At 36.2% G+C, this 21,728-nt stretch overlaps 1 protein-coding gene across 1 annotated transcript in view; it reads left to right on the forward strand.

Annotated features, from left to right (window-relative positions):
* Positions 1-21,728, forward strand: part of PKHD1 (PKHD1 ciliary IPT domain containing fibrocystin/polyductin) — a 196,896-nt gene that overhangs the window by 18,215 nt on the left and 156,953 nt on the right. Inside the window, exons 9-15 of the mRNA XM_039326212.1 lie at positions 3,076-3,140; positions 3,521-3,560; positions 6,787-6,857; positions 9,740-9,841; positions 9,998-10,093; positions 10,270-10,408; positions 14,619-14,733. Of these exons, the coding sequence (XP_039182146.1) occupies positions 3,076-3,140; positions 3,521-3,560; positions 6,787-6,857; positions 9,740-9,841; positions 9,998-10,093; positions 10,270-10,408; positions 14,619-14,733 (628 nt within the window). The remainder of the gene's footprint in view (positions 1-3,075; positions 3,141-3,520; positions 3,561-6,786; positions 6,858-9,739; positions 9,842-9,997; positions 10,094-10,269; positions 10,409-14,618; positions 14,734-21,728) is intronic.

The raw sequence follows: 21,728 nt of genomic DNA on the forward strand, positions 1-21,728 counted from the left end.
AGGGTCTACAGCTAGGTAGGACAACCAGGTCACAAAGCAACAGAAGCCCTGGCCTGACGAGCCCGGTGGGCAAGCAAGCAGGCCAGGCATCGGGCACAGTCCTTGGAAGACACCAGGGCACAATAGAGAGAACAGGCTCACGCCTCCCTCCAGTCAGGGGACTTATGCCAGTAACCCAGAGCTAAGAAGGTCACAGAGAGCAAAGAAATCTCCTAAGTATCTAGAAGATTAAATAACATTGCTGGCAAGGCAAAAGCCAGTAATCAGTGGGAGCACTGGGGAGCAAAATGTCATATAAAATAAATGTTGTATGTTGGTAGTAGTTTTAGCCCGGGGGAAAGGGGTGTTATGTCCCAAGCCTTTGCAAACGGCTCGGGCGTTTGCAGGCAGTCCCGGGCAGGTGCAAAGCTGCCCGGGACCAGACAGGCTGTCGCTTTTTTTTTTTTTGCAGCGCCGTGCGCTATGCGCGGGTGCTGGGCGGGAAAAGTAACCCATTTACCCAGGGAGTTGCATATATTTATGCCAGTTCTCTTAGTACCAGTTTCAATTATTTAAGTACAATCCATCTCTCTTCCCCCCCCCTCTGTCTTCCGTCCATCATCTATCTATCTATCTATCTATCTATCTATCTATCTATCTATCTATCTATCTATCTATCTATCTAACTATCTAACATTTATATGGTTGCTCACTGACTGTCAGTGACTGCTTACAAAAAATAAAAACAATAGCCCTCCCCTGCCCTCCCTGGTGAAAGCAATTAGTCAGACAAGCCACTTCATGGCCTCCATCCCACTCTGAGTTCCCCCAGGACCATTGGCAAAACCAGGTCTTCAGGGCCTTGCAAAAGTATGTGTGTGGGGGTGTGTGTGGAGGCAGTCTAATCTCTGCAGGGATGATGTTCCAGAGGGAGGGAGCCACCATAGAGAAAGCCTTCTGGGTACCCCAGATGAACCTCCTTAGAAGAAGGGATTCACAACATTCACTACCTTCCCGCTTTGAATGTAACTGGGGAGAGGTGATCCTTCAGATTACCTGGTCCCAAGCTATATAAGGCTTTAAAGATGACAACCAGCACCTTAAATTTTACCCAGAAACAAATTGGCAGCCAATGCAGGTCCTGTAAGAGGGGTAACACATATGCATACCTGGGCTGCACAAAACCCTGCAGGCTGCTGCATTTTGAATCAATTGGAGCTTCTAGATATTTTTCAAGAGCATCATTGCAATAGTCAGGACAGAAGGTATAAATCCAATCTAACATAAGAATTCATTTTTCATTTCAGTTGTTAAAATGGTTTTTGAAAACAAGTCACAATCTATACATCCAGAAAGCACAATGTGGACAAGCTCTTTACAGTCTCAGCTGAGCTCTAACAAGCTCCTGAAGATCCCACCTGCTGCCCTTTGTATCTTTTCCTAATAAAATGTTCAACTCTCAGGGATCTCAAGTGATTCAGATTTCCACTTAGACATCTAAATCATCTCAGATGAGATCTCTGAGTGGGAGAAGTGAAGACCGGCAAAGCCCATCCCAAAAATTTGTTGAGCTGGGCTTTCCCTCATTTCCCAGAATCATTACCATCAAATGCTCTGTGGGAAGATTTGAGAAATGTCTTGCTGTTGTATTTTTTTTTTAAAAAAATACCTATTATTATTATATTGTGATTGATTGCATAGTCAGCCATTTTTAGATTGGATTTGTCATTTTTATCCACCTATTGAGGCTTTTCCAAAGATCTCGGATAGACAGATGTTGTTGGATAGTGTTATAAGTATTGTCACAGGGATGAAAGCTGTTCCAAATAAAACTGCCTTTTGCAATTGACTGATGGTGATTTTGTCAATGCCAATAGTGTTCAAGTGGTACTCCAGTTGTTTTGGGATTGCACCCAAGGCATTTTTGACTATTGGTACTATCTTTGCTTTCTTTTGCCACAGTCATTCTTCTATTTTCAGATCTTTGTATTTGGTGTTTTTCTCCATTTCTTTCTCTTTTATTCTGCTGTCTCTAGGTCCACTATCCAATTTTTTTTGTCTTTGTTATTAACAATTGGTGTGGGTGTTATGTGGCAGGTACCTGTCCCAGGGCATTTTAACTTTTTCCTTTTCTATTACTTTATCTAAGCTTGGTGTATTATGTGGCAGGTTTTTGTTTAAATTCATTATCCAGAACTTTTTGATTTTGTTATCAACAGCTGTACACTTAATTTTGCTTAACTTTTCTGGGCAAGTGAGAAACAACAAGTGAAAGAAGATAACATCAAATCATGAACTTGGAGGTGGTTACTAAGAAAAAAGTATTCTGCAAGAAAAAGAAATAGTCTGGGCCAAATATAGACTAGCTACTCCCTGAAGGCAATGATGAGAAAGCAACAATTCTCGGGCTGTGCTTGATATTGGGAAGTAGATGGCAACAGATAGCATGGATGAATGGAATCAGAAAAATTAAAAAAAATGTACTTGGAATGGGGAACCTAGAGATAGATTAAGATGACAAACAATTGTTCCTGTAGTAAACCAGAAGTTCATCCTTACTAACATAATTAACTAATTATCCTCCTTCCCTTTTTCACATATGCAATATCAGAATGCTTTGATACAAATCTATGGTACAATCACATGCTGAGTATTGCAATCAGTTCTAGTTTGTACTATATCTCATAAATTATATTATAGATATTGAAGTGGCAAGAAAAATGTTCAAGGAGCTGAAGCTATTTTCTTATAAAGAGTGGATACCTTATGTTCATCTAAGCATGGATATACAGTCCTGAATGCTGGCACACAGAGATGCATCCATTCTCTCTTTTAGCAAAGAAAAAATATCATTAAATTTATGGTTTGCAAATTACAATAGTTCATGTAGTATGTCCTAATCTAGTATCAAAAACTTTAAAAGCATTTAACATTATTTCAATGATTTTGTGTTCAATGAACTCCTGTATTCCAATATCCTGCGATTTATGTATCATTACCTTTTTAAAAGTCTTGTAAGAAAGAAACATGATCTCTCTTAATTTGAACAATACATTTTAACTTTTTCAGTAATATTTTCTTTTGCTTTGTTTACAGTTATCCTATTCATCTAGATAATGGCCTGGGAACTGTAGCGTGTCGAGTGGAAGGCAACTATATTGGTTAGTAGAAATGAGAAAATAATGTACTACTTTGTTTTTATTCAGTATTATAAAAATGTATGTGTAGGTCTTCTTCTGTAAGGAATCAGCTAGTTTTCCTTTCTGACCCTTCCTGTTATCTTTATTTCCAGTGGACATTCCTAGCCTGCGTGACAAACCATAAGTAGCTAGTATAAAACAGTAAATGAAAGCTTTGTGAAAGCTAAGGAGACCAGAAATATCATTTTCCTAGGGAAAAAAAGGTTAAGGTGAAAGTTGTGCTCAGAATTCTTAAAATAATTTATTATACTGATGAAAAACTTAAAAAACCCCCTACAATACAGCATTCATAAATTTACATTCAGCTTCTTACACTGAAAATGTGTTTTGTTTTCTTACAGGGTCACACAATGTTAGCTTTTCAGTGTATAACAAGGGAAAGTAAGTTAAAAAAAGTTCCTTCATTTGCTTAATGTTATAATTTTAACAATTTCTTCCATTGTTTGACAGTTAGAGATAGTAAAGAGGCTCTCTGGAGCTGTGGAATTAGGTCACTGTTATGATTAGATGTTTGGTGACAGAGAGACAAGCGTCAAAAAATTATCTGCTCCAAGTATCACATATGTTAGGCATGCCTTGCATTCATGAAACCTTCTTATCTCCATCTGGTTTCAAGCATGAGACAGTAATGTTTACACATCAGTGAAATGAACAGGGTAGAAATAACTTCACTAAAGAAAAAAGAAATAACTTAAGAGCGAGTGCAATCTCTCTTGTAGTCCTGTAGTTGTTAAATTTTTGAAGTCCAGCAGAAGAGATCACTTTTTATAACTTTCAGGATAAGCTACCAACTTGAAATATATGGTCATAAGATAACACTTTAGCCAGATTATTTTGCAAGTATTTAAGTAGATTTAGCATATACATTGGCAAAAGGTAATAAATTTATTTATGTATTTAGTATCACGCAGTCTTCTGCCTTTTTTTTTTTTACTTTGGAGAAAAGAGCAGAAGATTTAAATGCTCATCTGCTCAGTAATATTTTTCCCAGGCTCTGAGCTTTTCTGATGAGTAGCAACCTTATCTTTTCTTCTTTAATTTTTAAATCAGTGCTTGCTACCACAGGTAGTCCTCAACTAACAACCATTCATTTAGTGGCCATTCAAAGTTACAACGGCACTGAAAAAAGTGACTTATGACTGTTTTTCACACTTATGACCGTTGCAGCATCCCCATGGATATGTGATCAAAATTTGGACTCTTGGCAACTTGCATGTATTTATGACAATTGCGTTGTTCCAGGGTCATGTGATCCCCTTTTCTGAACTTCTGACAAACAAAGTCAATAAGGAAGCCAGGTTCACTTAATAACCATGTTGCTAAATTAACTGCAATGATTCTTTTAACAACTGTGGCAAGGAAGGTTGCAAAATGAGGCAAAACTCACAACTGTCTTGTTTAGCAATGGACATTTTGGGCTCAAATGTGATGATAAGTCGTGAACTGCTTGTATATGGTATAGTAGCTTAACTGCTTGTATATGGTATAGTAGCTTAATTTTTGAATTCTTTATTTCCAGAGTCAGAGGGACAGAGATGAGGGGGGCAGGGTGTGGTGGGCAGAAGCTAAACCAAACAGGTGGTTGAAATGGAATTACTTTTTGCTAATGTTAACACAGTTGAGCTAGCATTTACTTTTTTTAAATCAAATTTTAGTATTATATTTAATTGTCTTTAGTTCAGATCCATATTCAAAAATTAAATGTTTTCTCTTTACATATCTACTACTTACTAAGCTTCCAAGAGTTCAAGATGTCTATAAGGTTGGGAAATTGTTATTGAGAAAAAAATTATCTACTTGGAAGCCTGAGTACTTAAAATAAAGTATGCAAATAAACTCAGATTTTTTTTAAAAAAGGAGACAAATATGGAATGTGCTGGAAAAATTACAATTGATGATTATTATGTTGTAAGAAACACTTATTCTAAAATGACAGCCTGTTTTGAGGATCGGGAGTTGGATTGCGCCAATTTATATTACTCAAATGAATCATGTGAGGTAGTGATTATGTTAATAGCAACTTCAGAACTGACATGGAATTTGAGCACTATTACAGTGAAGTATAGTTCAGTTCTTTGTTAGTAAAGAGAATTGATGTCATTGTTCTGCTGATATTTATTTATTTATTTACTTTCTTATTTATTTATTTAATATTCTCCCTTTATTATTGTTCTAAACAACTCAAGGCAGCGAGCATATCTACATAGTATTCTGTTCTCCTCCTATTTTCCCCACAACGAAACCCCTTTGAGATGAGTTTGCCTGAGAGAGAGTGACTGACCCAAAGTCAGTCATGAGCCGAGGTGGCGCAGCAGTTAGAGTGCAGTACTGCAGGCCACTTTAGCTGACTGTGTTCAACAGGTCAGCGGTTCAAATCTCACCGGCTCAAGGTTGACTCAGCCTTCCATCCTTCCGAGGTAGGTAAACTGAGGACCCAAATTGTTGGGGGCAATGTAAATATATACATACATTACTTATTGGTGTACACCGCTTAGAGAGTGCTTGCACTTAAAGCGGTATATAAGTCTCATAAATAAATAAATAAATAAATAAATAGTCACCCAGCCATTTTTCATGTCTAAGGCAGGACTCAAACTCATGGACCCCTGGTTTCTAGTCTGGTGCCTTAACCACTGGATCAAACTGGCTATCTTTTAACTTTGACGGTTCCACCAAGGACACTCCTGAAAGAACACTTCATAACTGTTATCCTGAAATTTCGCAAACTATCAACATATAATTAGTGTTGGTGATTTTTAACTTAAACAAAGATTCTCTGTTAGATATATTCCCAAAACACTCTCCTTTTACTTTTCAAAATGGACATAGTGGACTTTAAGATATTCAGCATTTTTAAAATCTACAATTTTAAAGTAGTGGCCTCATTACTTTTTGATTTCTTCTGCTTTGCTGTGGACTCCTCAGTAGCCATGTTGCAATCTCAGACTATGTTCAACAATGAAATGTGATATCAGAAATTCAGGTCAATAATTGTCAGTTATGAACTGAGACAGAATCTATCAATTTCCAGTTCTATGATTTCTATGCTCAGTTTTATAAATCAGAGGCATTAGTAATTAAACAGAAATTATTAATTTCTTGGCAAACAATTGAAATGGAAGAGATGTATCAGAAAAAAGAATAACTTGCCAGCTACACTGATATTACAAGAAATTGTATAGACAATACAAACCACAAAACTGGGGAAAGGTCCTTGACCTGACAGACTTCCAGTTGAATGGTATGGGAATGTTTTGTTTTCTGAATTCTTGTTTTAGTTAAACATCTGTAAAAAATAAAAGAAAAGAAGCACAAGAAGAAAAAATGAATAGCTATGAGATTTACAAGGACCATACTACTGAATAGGTTGGGTAATTTTGATTTCAGTCTCTTAGTCTCTAACTAATATCAAATATGTCTAAATAGGCTATATATTTTTTAATGTTTGCTAAAAAGTTCAATTAATCCTTTATTTAAACATTGATTTCCTCAGTGTTTCATCATAATGTTACAATTTCTCCCTCATTTTATAATCTACAGATGTCAGTTTTACTTTCTCCTCATTTAAGTATTTCTGAATATATATTTTTTTGTTTTGATGTTGCAGGTCAATAGTACACAAAGATGCTTGGCTTATAAGTGCTAAACAGGAACTTTTCTTGTACCAGACATTCTCAGGTGCTGTGCTTTATCTTGGTGTAAAATTTGCAGTGCTTCATTTTGAAAGATCGTGGAAGGATTGTGAAAGCAAGTTTAATCCATAACTGTTATATATTTCAGTGCTTGTATTCATTACTAACTACTAGAAACATTGCATAATCAAAATTGTTCTTGTTGGAATGTCAGCCATAAATAGCCATTGTATGTTAGATTCATTCATTCATTCATTCATTCATTCATTCATTCATTCATTCATTCATTCATTCATTTATAAAAGTTATTGGCTGCCTGTCTTACTATAGGGTAACTCTGGGTGGCTTACAGTTACATATACAGTTAAAACATAAAAAATTAAAATCAGACATTAAAACCAAGGTCACATGGGGAGGGCAGGGGTGGAGTGGGATCTGTTATTACTTAATCATTGTGTTGTTCCCCTACTGGGGCCCCAACTGATTGGCAGAGCCAATTAGTCTTTAGGCCCTTACAAAAGGGGTTGAGGGTTATATGTTATATGTTCAACCCTTTACTGGTATTTGAAATTCCAGGCCTTGCACCAGTGGTGGGATTCATATATGTGAACAACCGGTTCTCTGTATGGATGCCACTTCTGGAAGTCCATTCTGGGCCTAGGCAACAAAAAATTAGCTACCAGTTCTGTTGAAGTGGTGCAAACTGGCTGAATCCCACCACTGCCTTGCACATTGATGACTATTATATGGTATCTTTAGCAGCTTGAAGAAAGAGAAGTCTGTAGATCCAATGAATGATACACGTTCCTTTCTTATGTGTTTGCTCTCTTGGATTAGAGAGCTGAGGACCAGATAAATTAAAACCCTTATCTGCAAGATAGTTTTAACCATACTGCATTATAGTCATCAAAGCACAAGTGTGGGAGTTCAGTCCCAGTAAAGAGTTGGACGTACATTGAATAATATCTAATATATAGGGATTGCCTAAACCTGACAAGTTCCAGCAAGAATGAAAATGGTCCTATAGGACTTTCTAGTGATAGGTAGTGAATATAACCAATGTAATGGAAGATTATATACCACCCACCTTAGAGGGAAAATTTGGGCCTTCTAATTTGAGGTGCAGACAAATTAAGATCTATTCCTTTTTAGCCTGAGTGTGTAAAGAGGAAAGGAACATATACTACCTGTAGTATTATTTTGTTATTTTTCAATATAACCCCAGATATATGAGATGTAGTTGTGATTATCTAGGACCCAGTATGTTTTCCAGTAGCATTTTTGGGTGTTTTGGAACTATTAAATTGATTTCTAGCTTAGTGAACTTTCTTAGAGTGGATTTATGTGAGAAGGCAAGCTACCTAGAAAATGGTCAGCACCTGTGTAGCTGTCGTCCTGTCTCTTCAAGCCCTCTCCCCAGCCAGCACAACAATGTTGGCTATAAAAACTGTACTGAGTGACCGTTGGGGTGTGTGTGTGTGTGTGTGTGTGTGTGTGTGTGAGAGAGAGAGAGAGAGAGAGAGAGAGAGAGAGAGAGAGAGAGAGAGAGAGAGAGAGAAAGCGATATATGTTCATGTGTGGAGATAAAGCAGCCTAAACCAGCCAGAAAAAGATACTTTTGCCAGTAATAGAACTCACCAGGAATAGTGTTGGAGTTGAAGGAACAGTAGTAGGAGGTGTGGGAGCAGTGGGGAAGAGTAGAATAGGGGGGGGGAAGAGTGGAGTAGTGGTGAGCAGTGAATACTAGCCTGTGAATGTGTATGTGTATCTGTGTTACCTAGGAACTTGAGTTGTTATGTTGACTCTCTTATGTTTTGGAACCTACTGACTTGGGTATACTTAAAAGAACCTATGACAAACTGGTGGCAAAAGTGGGATATCCAAAAGATAGGATATCCAGAAAAAAAAGGAGAGATATCCAACACAGGGTGGCAATCACACAAGTGAAGGTGGCTTAAACTCAAGGAGGTCGTTAAATATGCCATGGAAAAAAGTGGCTGCAAAAGAGAGGGAGTTTGGTCCTTATACAGTTCAGACTTTGCCAAAATTGGCCAATATCCTGGCTGCAGAAACCAGGCTTTTTACCAGAGCCTAGAACAAACAAGTAGTCATGGAAAAGGCAGAAACGACAGATTCTTCCTTAGAAGAGGCCACTACTTTGGTAGAGACAGGTATCCACCCTAGACCTGTGGTTAAACCAAAGAAGAAGGTAGACTAGTCAGAAATGGGGTTAGCCCCAGATACCCTGGCCAAGATTGTTACAGATATATTAAAACAACAGTAAGAGGAAAAGCTTCAATTAATTAAAAAAAAGAGATTGAAGAGTGGCTTTGGAGGTGGACAGAAAAGAAAGAATGGAAAAGGAGTGAAAGAGGGGTGAGGAGGGTTTAGCGGGGTGATAGACCTAATTATACAGTCACCAGAAGGGGCACATTCAGCTTTTAGGTTTTTAGAATGTGTAGAGAGTGGACATGGTCCCAAAGGTATAAAAATTCTCAAGCTGTCCAAATAAGAAGGCATAGAAGCCATTTTGTCATTAAAATATCTCTATTCTTTCCCCTCTCATTCATATTCAATGAAGAAGAATCACTATTCCATTATTTTTAAATGGATTTTTTTTTTTAAAAAAAGTTAGCAGGTAGACATAGATACAGACATGCATGGCCCTTCAAAATTCCTTGAGCTAACAGGAAACTAATCTGTCCCAATATTGGTTGGCCCCCAATGATGTCCACCAATCACTTTCCTTAATGTGAGCTGGTCTGAGGAGGAACAGGAGAGTTGCAACCAAGAGAGTGTCTTGAGTCCAAGGCAGGAATATAATTTGAGAAAGCATCTTGGACCTGACTCTTCTTAGTTCTTATGAAGATAAAGGGAGGGAAGGGGAACTTATGTAGCCTACGATTACTTTTTTATTTTTTTTCTCAGACATTTCTTCAGTGTCTCCTGCTACAGGCAGCCTAGGTGGTGGAACTGATCTCACCATCACAGGGGACTTCTTTGATACACCTATGAAAGTCACAGCTGCAGGTAAAAATGATAAAATCAAATTTCATGGTATAAGCCTCAGAAAATGAAAATCTGATAAAAAACGTACACAGTTATTTGGAATGTGTAGTGAGTTTGTAGGAATGATGTGAATGCTCTGAGATTTTTCATTTTCATGCTCTTCTTTCTTCTCCACAGGTACTCCCTGCCAAATTAAACACATTTCTCCACAAAAGATAATCTGTACAACTGGAGCAGCAGACAATAATAGAACATTCAGTGAAATTAAACCAGGTATCTTCAACTTATGGCCCATCCAAGTGATCAAATGAGAAATGAGGTGGGGCTCAGATCTTAGACTCAGGTTGTTATGGACTGATTTAGATCACTGGTTAATTTGCACATTTATAAACTTACTAATGGTTCTGTTCATTTATTGATGACTCCAACTTTGTTTTCCAACTTATCAGGAAACAGAGGCCTTATTTTTGAACTTTGGGATGGTTCAGACACTAATCTCAGTGAAGTGATTCCAGGATACAGCTGGCAGATTGTTTCTAATGCCAGTTCTCCATACAATTTTCTGCCTGAGAAACAGAAACTGTTCAGGTAATAAGTGTTCTTTATTAAGTCTTCTTCATATTAACAGTTGCAATAACATAATGCTGACTATCCTGCAATTTATACATTTATTTCTGCTTTATACAATTGCCATGAAAGATTATAGGAACGGTAATGAGAGAGTTTAGAATACTCAAAGATTTTCCCTGTCAATTCTAAGCGACAACTCAGATTTTCTTTCTTTTTTAAAAAAAATATATTTTATTGATTTTTTAAAAAATATAAACATCTTGATATTTGGTAAATAGCATGTTGTCTAGGTTTATATTTACAAAGTAATCACTATCAGTTAATTTCCATATTCCAAAATCTACATTATAACTTTGCTTGATTTTCTCTTCTTCCAATAATTTGCAACTTAAATTAATTTGATTCTTATTAATTTGATAGGTAACAATTAAATATAAAGATTTTTCTAAAATTTCTACCAATAATAATCTCATCAATATCGTGCTTCTTTTCTATCTGGTCATCTTGGTTTCCTCGTCACAATTCTTATTTAAATTTATGTTCCCTACAATGTTCAAAACATTTCTACTGGTTAAGATTTTCCCAGAATTAATTACCTTAAAGTACTTAAATCTATTTTCATATCTTAAAAAATAAATAAGAAAAAGACACAAAAGAAAGACATAGAAAAAGAAAAGACGTGAGAGAGAAAAAGAAAAAGAGAAAAAGAGAAAAAAAGAGAAGAAAGGAGAAGAAAAAAAGAAAATAATATATTACTTAAAATATGTATCTCTCTTGAATTAGTATACACTTATTTCCAAATTCTTTTTGTTCCTTTTACCCATAATTAAACCTGTTTAATCTTTAAATGTTCCATTTAATAAATCCAATCATCTAATCGTTTAACTCTATTCAAAATAATTTTTCCCATTTTTAGTTATCCATTGGAATTTTCTTAAAATCAATTACATTTAAATATCTAAAATATTTCCTTTATGTTAATCATCCCACACATTTTTATAGTTCTCATATTGAAAAACAAAAGAAAAAAAGATGCTGTCTTACTTAGAGAGTTCATCCCTCTTAAACCAAAATCTTTCAATTTCTTCAGCCATATTCAAACAAGTGTTTAATTTTTAAATATTCCCTCTGATACACTTCATCATCTAATTTCTCAATTCTCACTTTAGCTCTCTTCTTTTTCCAAGCATCTCTCCCAATCAATATATTCCATTGCATCAAAGAGTCTTTCTATAATCTTGTAAATGTTGTTGTGGATAATAGTAGACAGTGCTTTTTTTGTAAAAAAAAAAAAAAAAAAAAAGTGCCGGAACTCACACATGTCATACAACCTGCCTTGTTTACCCTACAAGGTTCCATCCCAAAAAAGTGCCAGAACTCTGTTCTGGGTGTTCTATGACAAAAAAAAAAAAAAAGCCCTGATAGTAGACAAATCAAACATCATGTCTTTGTAAAAAGATTTTGCCCCTTCATATTCATTGAAGATTTCTCTCATCATCCCTTGTCTCCCCATTTCTTGTGGTACTCCCAACAGCTCAGCAATCCATTTTGTCAAATCTTTTTCCTTATCCTCAAATTTACTTTGTGATCTTAGAGTTATCTTTTCAATGTTCAATGATTCTTGTAAGTCCTTCTCCACTTGATTCTCCACTAGCTTATGTTCATTTGTCTGCTTTACATGATCGCTCTCATTTTTTGTTTTCTGATCATTTGATTATTGTTACATTAAATTGAGAATGCATTCATTTAAATTTTCAAATTCATTTTTAATTTCCTCATGGTTTGAAGTTAATATCATTTGCATTTGTTGTAACAGAACAAACATTTCCTCCTGGTAAGTATTTTTTTTTGGGGGGGGGTATGTTCTTTCTGCAGATTTCTGATGCTCCATAATGAGCAAATGTCCTTTCTCTGCCAATCACTTTTAAAGTCGCAATTTTAAAAAATATTTATACTCCAGGAAGGTCAATCTTTTCTAAATTTTGTAGTTCTCACTTTGTAGATAGTCCAATTGCTCTTTGTTTAATCATCACCTTGAAGGTCATGACAACAGGTTTCTCTTTCTGGGCTGTATATTTAGGGCAGTATTTTCATCCACCACTAGATGTCAGCACCAGTCCATCTTTCAATTCCCCCCCAAACGTAATTTGCCACTTCCATTTAGAGGAGGGTGGAACAAGGATACCCCTATCACTTTCAGAGGATTTTTACTTCTGGGTTTTTTCTTTTTTCTCAGGAAATCAGTCAGATAGAAGAGAGAAAATCAATATTCTTACCCAGTTCAGTCAAGCTGTTTACAATCACGCTTAGTTTAGTGCTTTTGGCATCGGCTGCATGTAGCTTGGACTAGATTCATGAATGACGCTAGCCTTTCTTCTGTCAGTTTTGGAGAGCTTTCCCCAGACATCCAGATTGATCGCCATCTCCCTAGGATTGATGGGGCTTCCCTCCTTCCTTGCCACATCTCCGGGTTGGCTTTGGACCCATTTAGGGTCCCCAAACAGAGAGAAATCAGCCATAGGGATTGAATCGTCTCAATCCCTCAGCTCGTGCTCTAGCTGCACAGAACCGGAAGCCATGATAACTCAGATTTTCTAGGTGATCATGAGAATGGTGAATTATTATTAAACCAATTTAAGTCAATCTTTCCTGGAACATTCCAAAAAGTTACTTGTTACTTGTCATAATGTAAGAGGAAGGAAGGTAACCGAAGAACACTTAGAGTATATGCACTTTCTATATGATGTTAGAAAATGACTTTTTAGGAGTCTTTGTTGCACTGAGAGCTTTCAAAGGTACAATTCTGGGAGAAGGTAGAGAAGCTTTAACAAGTAACAGACATCTATTTATCTCTGATTCTGGAAAGCTACACAGTCCTATTATATATAACATTTCAAGCTAATCTCCATTTTAACCACTGCTTTATTTATTTAATAATTTTTAAATTGCATTTTAATTGGCCTGGAAAGCTGTCTGCCTAAAACAAAAAAAGTTTTAGATTTATTGATTGGTTATATGCCATCAAGTCATTTTTGACTACTAAAAATCACATAAATAGATGTTTTTAAAGGAGAAAAATGCAAATGTAGACTACTATATATACTTACATATAAAACCATTCATGGATAAGGTGACCCTTACATTTTTAACCAAAATAGCATGAAAAAAATTGCCACCTGCAGATAAGCCAATCCACATTTTTCATGGTACTTTCATTAAAAATTCAAGGATTGCCTTGTCCATGAATAAATAAGGCAAATAAAGTATTACTGGATATATTCTTTGATAAGCCCATCTGCAGATAAGCCAAACCAATTTGGGGGTATATTTTGGCACATATAACTCTCAGTTTATTTAGGAGTATTATGCACTAAATAAAAACCAACTGATTAGTATAATAGTTGAAATTAAGAAGCAGTAATTTTGGGATTAAATATTCAATGCATAGATATAAATGATAAGATCAGCATATATTAATTAACAATTAATTAAAATTATTTTCCAGAGTAAAAATTACAGAGTCAACCTTCCATCCTTTCCTTAAAATGTGATCTATTTTTCCTATTACCTGATTATGATCAAGATCAGGAAATGCATCAATATTTTGTTATGAAAATACTGCACACTAGTGTTCCTATACAATGAATGTCTGAATAGAATACAAAAAGCTCTGGTAAATGTCACAGCTTCTTTCCATAGATATCCATTGTTTTTGGTATGGATTAACTGTACATTTCCTCAGGTACGCAGATATGTTCAAACAAGACATTAATACCAATAATGCAACAGCAATAGCAGATTTATATACAACTCCACAGTGCTTTACAGCCCTCTCTAAGTAGTTTACAGAGCCAGCCTATTGCCCCCAGCAATCTGGGTCCTCATTTTACTGAACTCGGAAGGATGGAAGGCTGAATCAACCTTGAGCCGGTGAGACTCCAACAGTCAACAGTCAACAGAATTAACCTGCAGTACTGCATTCTAACCACTGTGCCACAATGGCTCATAAATAAAGAAGATTTATTTGGCACCATGGGTCATTTCCTGACCTTTCTAATATTCTGGGTTGAAATAGTGAACACACCTTTATGAGCCTTTTAAAAAGAAAGGTCTTTTAATTTAAAATAAGGATTGTTATATGTTAACTAATTCAAATCATATCTCTTAGATTCAACAGAAGAATTTTGTTTGAGATGAGTTAGCTTAATAACTTTGTTTTGCTATCCAGTGCACGACTACGAGGGTTTTTTATGGCACCAGAGACAAATAATTATACATTTTGGATTCAGGCGGATGGCAAAGCTTCTTTGTACCTAAGCCTCTCAGACGATCCAAGAAAAAAGGTATGACATATGACAAGCTACTGTTATCAAAAACCAATTTGCTAAAAGAGTGTCCTTGATTAACTGTCCATAAAATTCCACTTTTGGGAATTTGAACTTTGGCCTTACCAAAAACCAAAAAAATTGCTTGAAATGAAAGGATATATATTCTCTTTTAATTAACCGTGGACCTTCCCAAACATAACTACATAAAATGAATTGGATAATTTCAGGAGATATGGAAAACAAATCTGGAATTAAAACTGAGCAGTTTAACTGAGTTCTGAGACAGATCTATAATTTATGTGCAAAATGGGTAAAGTAGGGGAAAAAAGCAATATTTTGATAGATCTGAATCTAAAGAGAACAGCAACCAAGCTATATTTATTTATCTTTATAGTATATTGCCATTTCTTAAGACGAGGTTTCCCTTTTATGGAATGGAACTTTTGGCAGGCTTGGGTTCTCTCTGCTAAATATAAATCAGTTGGAATTATGTTACCAATACTATATTATACTGGATGCAGATCACAAATGTTTGCATAAATGTTTGCAGTGATTTTCATTCACACATCAAGTAATTATCTACAATTGACTATTATCATTCCATTCCCATTCCAGTCCTGGGCCAGTGAATCAAGTGATTCAAAGGAATCCAGATGAAATGTTAATATATATTGTTAGTCCATGTATGATAAGCCATATGCCAAATAAATAAATTGAGTTTTCAGCCAGTCTCAACTCACATAGTGCTTTAGTGCCTGGGACTGAGACTGAATCTAATTAACATTAGAACTAATTAACCTTAATAGGCAGATATTTATCAGTGGCTGGTTGCTGATTTATAAACAGCAACAGCACTGAGACTTATATACTGCTTCACAGTGATTTACAGCCCTCTCTAAGCAGTTTACAGAGTCAGCATATTGCCCCCAACAATCTGGGTCTTCATTTTACTGACCTCAGAAGAATGGAAGGCTGAGTCAACCTTGAACCCATCAGGATCGAACTCCTGGCAGTCAGCAGAATTAGCCTGCAATACTGCATTCTAACCACTGTGCCATCATGCAGCACAGTAGGAGAAGGAATAATCACTTCTCCATTGTATTTTTTCCCCATTTTGCCAAGTGTGCTTGATGGAATTCCACAACACACATTTCAAAAGATCCAGCTTTATTACTCTTTTAAGATGTTCCTTGGAGAGGAAAACACACCTTCAGTACATCAATCCTTTCTTTACCAAATTATGGCAAGTCTTTAGTTTTGTGCTTTTTCATTAAATCAACGTCCTTGTTGTTAAGGAAATAAATGTTCTCAAGTGGCGTAGGGTTACTTAGGTGATTCTCTTTTGTTTCCAGCAGATCGTCTTGCAATTGTCCAAATGCCCTTTTCAGTCACCAATCAAGCTAATTTGTTGATAAAGCAAATTCATTTTTATTCCGGATTGGTAGGAGTGAAAGTGGTCTCATCAAAGTTCAGTTATAAGGTCTCTTGGATCTTTTAAGGCAGGCTAGTATGTTATTTTCCTCTTACTTCTCCCTTGCCTTTCCAGAGGCCTGCAGGGTGTTATTCAGAGAAGAGTGAGGGATGTTCCTCTAGATTAACGGCTTTTGCAAACAGGGGTGGCTGAATGCCTGCCCCGTTTTTTGGGTGTTATTGTTTGCTGGCTTGATTGATTATCAAGGGAGGGGTCCTCTTGGGGCTCGGTCTTTGTGTTACCAGGAGTTGTGAAGCGGACAGTGTGTTTCTTTGTTGGTCTTTCTTCTGATGCTGGTTTTGGCATGGAAGGGTTGGCCATACTATAGAAAACCTCCTCATCAGAATAACGTGTTCTTCTCTTGGCTTTTTTCTCAAGAGCAGAAGGCTTGGCACGTTTTTTGTTAGCTCTTTGCTTCTTCAGTCTGGCTTTCAGAAAAGCTGAACGGGTACGGTTATAATGCTTCTTCTTTCTTGGTCTACCTACCTTCAAGGGCTTCCTATGATAGATATTGCCCCTATAGGAAGTCATTGAATGCTTGGCCTTTTGGGCTGAGAGCACATTGTCCCTGATTCTTCGGTCCAGGTATCGGGACACAGGCATACGCCTCTTTCGATAGCCGCTCCTTGCATATCTCATTATGTGTCTGGTTCGTGCTTTCCTACCTCGCCTAGAGTTATGTTTCCTTCGTCTGCTCAGGAACTTTCGGTATCTCTTTTGGCGCATCCTCCTCTTCCTCCGGAAGTAGGCCTTCCTGCCTCTTTGGAAAGCAGCCATGACTTTGCTGGTTGTTACCCCTCCCGTTCAGCTTACTTGCCCCCTTACAAATGATAGTGATCTCATTGTAGTTGTGCCCTTATATAATGGCAGCCATTCAAATGAGGGATTGGCTCTAAGTGCTCTGATTGGCTGGGTGGAACAATAGATCAGGAAGCTACCTAATAATGCTTGACTGTGAGATACTTATATGAAATCATGAGAGGGGGGTCTCACTGCCTGGTTCAATGTTGTAAGGGGAAATATTCCAAATGATGCATATCTTCCAGAACTCAGATGTGCTGCAAAATTTCAGAACCATTTTTGACCCAAAACAGAATACGTTGCTAGTTTGGCTAACATCCTATCAACTTTTCATGCTATTTTGTTTTAGTTCCAAAATGTGTAATTGAGACTGTACAGTATTCTTTCCCTGCTTTAAGAAAGTATATACAGTAACAGTTGTACTTTGCAGGATCTTTTAGGGCAGTGGTTCTTAACCTTTTTGAAAGAATCCCCCCCTTGAGCCAATGAGAAAGTTGTCATCACCCCCCTCCCCCAACATAACCTCTCAATCACAACATAGGAAATAATTCTTCAATTTATGCAAACACTTTTTTTATTTTCTTTAAAATTGTCATCAGGACATATCGATGCAAATAATTTATTTCCAGTCTTTTCCCCATATCTCAACTGTTTGAAAATTTTTGGTGCCACCCGTCACTTTATTCCCAAATTTCGTGATACATGTATTTCATTATTATCTTATTTATTCAAGACACTTAAATGTAATGACCACTGAAAACAAAATTCAATTGCAAGAAAGTGAAATGCCGGAAAAGAAAACCAGTAACATTTAATGATTGAATTACAAGTGAAATTTAAGACGCAAAAAGAAATATAAAAAGGATAGAGGCTGCTGTGCAACGCGCATGAAGATAAGCGATGCGTATTCACATATGTACGGCGTTCTGTACTGAAGCTAGCTGGAGGAACATTTGAAAACACAATTCAATCCACTAATAGCAAGCAATCTGATGTTTTTGTATGACAGATATACAGTGATTCACTGTACGAAAAACTCTCAAAAGTGTCCCCAAAACTTTTTGCTTCATCGCCCCGTATCGCCTCCTTTTCATTCCTTTGCCCCCACATTGCCCCTTTTTGTTCCATTGTCCCCCTGAAAAATGAAATCACCCCCCCCCGAGGGGCAATATCACCCAGGTTAAGAACCACTGTTTTAGGGTATGTATAAATGTGTAGTGATAGCATATCATGGGATCTTAAAGGAATTTTCATCCCTATTCTTCTAGCATTCTTTTTCACAATATCAACTACATGCCTGAAATCTTTCCATTTCTCCAGCTGCTCTGCTTCTGGGGATGATCACCAGCATTGCAAAAAATATAAGACCTAGCAAATAATTGCTTTCTATGTATTGTTTAGCTTTCCTAAATGAAACCCCAAATTCCTTCCTTTCTTCCTTCCTTCCTCCCCCCCTCTCCCCCTCCCTTCCTCCCTCCCCCTCTCCTTTCTTTCTTTCTTTCTTTCTTTCTTTCTTTCTTTCTTTCTTTCTTTCTTTCTTTCTTTTTTCTTTCTTTCTTTCTCTCATGATCACTTCAGCTGCCTTATTCCCATGTCTTTTAGCTACATAATTCCCTGTTTAAAAGAAAAAAATTGTTGTATTTCATTTATAGTTATAACTTGCTTTTGTATATAAACATTGCTACACTGGCAATTTTATTTTACAACACTTTCCTTATTTTTCTTAATGTTTCCTGGAATCTGTTTGCTTGTTAATGCATTTATGTTACATACTGATAAATTTCTCCAGCCTTGGGGGACTGAGAGTGGCATATAACTTCATCATCAATAACAATCATCTTCTCAAATTACAATAAACAATAATGTGAAAACCAGCACACAATCACAAAAAGAAAAGATACATTTCAAATAAAGCCAAGATTGATGTCACAGTTACCTGGAACCCAAAGGACATTGAAATAAAACTGTTTTATTCTGTTACCAGAATAGCAGTAAGACTGGAGAAATAAGGTGGGAATATAGAGAAGGCTAGTTTGCTCACTCATGCCCTGCAGCCCTCAAAAATGTCCTTTTTCACAATGTGCAATGTTTCATTTAGTCATCCACCAGAATGATTATTTATTTTGTTATTTATCACTAATGTAGACCATGTTAGCAAAATTGTATATACTGCATTTGCAAAGTTAGGCTTTCAACTTCAGTATCTATTACTGCAGACTTGCTTATATTGAAGTGAATTTGCTATTTTAATATCCCTCCCCCATTTGGAAATGCATTTTTGGAAAAAAAATTCTCTGTTTTTTTTCTTTTTAATCACATAGGAATATCTACAGGGGAGTCAAAAAGAATCAAGCTGTGTCTGTATAACTGAAACAACTTTTCTGCCATCATCCTGTTTGACATTATCAGCAAATGTGGCTAGTGAATGTCCCAACTCTATGTCACTGACAAATAGATTAACAATTTACACCCCAATATATATCCTTGGCGGCCCATTTATTTTTCTTGTCAGTTTTTTTAACCAATTGGGCGAAATTTCTTATTCCATGATTGCTGAGTCTTTTCTGAAGATTTAGTTTTTGAAAATCCAAGAAAATTGGATTTTTAAGCATATCACCTCTAGCTCACAAGAGGTAAATATATAACTTAGTATGGCAGAATCCATACTGATCTTTCTTCAAAAATTTATCCAGACATAATCTTAACTGGTTTGTAATTTCCCCATTCTTTTTTTTTTAATTGTGCATTCCTCTCCTACAGAGGCTAATTTTATTGACTGACTTACAATTAAAAACAAACCACCGATTTACACAGCTAAACTAATCTCGAGGCTTGAATTTGGCAGGTATCTGTCAAATACTGAGCAATTAAAGATTTTTACAGAAAAGATTTATCTGTAATTGGGAAAAGTTATTTTATTTTCCTTTGCTTTTTGAATCAACTTTTCTCAGCCTGGAAGCTTATGCCAGTGCATTTTATTAGTTTGGTGTTATTGTTTATTCATGATAAATAGGGCTCATGCCTGTTTTGTGTTCTATAAGTTGTTACAGAAAAGTTGAATGATGATGTTATGAAAAATAATTCTAGGCATGCAAGTAATATTTCAATTTTAATTAGTATATTTTCTAAACTGCTTCAGTCGATCAATCTTTATTATGGTCATGGACCAGCACCACAAATAAAAGCATTAAAACAACAATAATAGTCAAAAATAACAAAAAAAGAGAATGTATATTGTGATTTGTAGTGGATTAACAGTGGGCAGTTAAATTTTGTCTAATTTTAGATACAGCGTAGCAGAATTACTTCATACTGATCCATTAACAGTAGTTGCACATAAAAAAGATCAGTATTTCCCAGATATCCCGGATATTTTATTAACTACTAAACTGTTTGTTATATAAGAAATACAAGATGAAAAATGTCCCTTTTAATATTTGTGTCCCAATTTGAATACATTTTCTTCTCTTTTGAGGAATGAAATTGTTTTTGTATGAACTATTTCCTGGCAGCTCATTGTTCAGTATGAAAAAATGTGTGAAACAGATATTACAATAATTTTAGGATTATGGCCCTATTTGATTATAGCTTAAACCCATATGGTCCCTGTATACATCTTTGTTGAAAATATGAACAAAAGATTTATTTGGATAATGCAAAAGCATTTATTTGAAATCGTAAAAAAGCTATTAGTTAATATTAAATCCTTAAAGCAGAAAGTTAAAAAAAATATTAATCTTTTATTTCCCATTCATTTCCAGAACAACATAGAACTCTTGTTTTTTTCTAAATGCAGACTTTGTTTTCATTACACCGTAACAGGCAAAGTTACTGGGAAAGGGAAGAGAAATCCAGTGATATCGGTTTTGAGACTTTAACAAATTAAACATGATCTCTTATAGCAATACTGTTGTGTCCTGAGCCTGCAGACGTTGCAACAGTCCCGGGCAGTTGCAAGCTGCCCGGGACCAGACTGGCTGGTGCCAGCACTCGCACGCATGCGTGAAGTGCAAAGCGTGCCAAATGTTGCCGTTTGGCCCGGGGATTGTCTTTAAGAGGAGCAGAGAGGCTTGTGTGCCTCGGCTTGTAGCAGAGCTGCTAGTCACCAATAAAGAGGCTCCTGAGAACTACCAAATGACTCCTGAAGTTATTGCCTTTCGTGAAGGACTCAACAAATACCACTTAGACTTATACTGTATACTGCTTCACAGTGCTTTTACAGCCCTCTCTAAGCAGTTTACAGAGTCAGCATATTGCCCCCAACCATCTGGATCCTCATTTTACTAAACTCAATAAGATGGAAAGCCCCTTCAGGATTGAACTCTAGACTGTAGGCACAGTTAGCCTGCAGTACTGTGTTCTAACCACTGCACTACCTTATCACTTATCCTGATAGGAGAGTCTAATTCCATTAATCAACTTTTTTTTAAAAAAAAAAATTGATTCTAAATTGTACAGTTCCAATTTTTCAATGGATGATGAAATAGAGACTTTTCTACAGAATGGATAACTTTCACAGCTACTACAGATTCAGATTAGTAAGTGCCTCTTTCTCATAAAAACATTGTGGCTATACTTAAATCATCAAGCAGTTTGGATTTTCCTTAGGTTTATTTTTAGGGTTCAGGACAGATCTATTATCTTGCTGTTTTTTTAAGACTCAAAAGCATTACATCTTTTGTACTAATTCAATGAAACAATAATCTCTCTTATTCTCATACTAATTAGTTTTCTTTCA

Source organism: Crotalus tigris, unplaced genomic scaffold, assembly GCF_016545835.1.
Source record: "Crotalus tigris isolate CLP2741 ecotype Arizona unplaced genomic scaffold, ASM1654583v1 scf7180000024340.7048381, whole genome shotgun sequence".
NCBI lineage: Eukaryota > Metazoa > Chordata > Lepidosauria > Squamata > Viperidae > Crotalus > Crotalus tigris.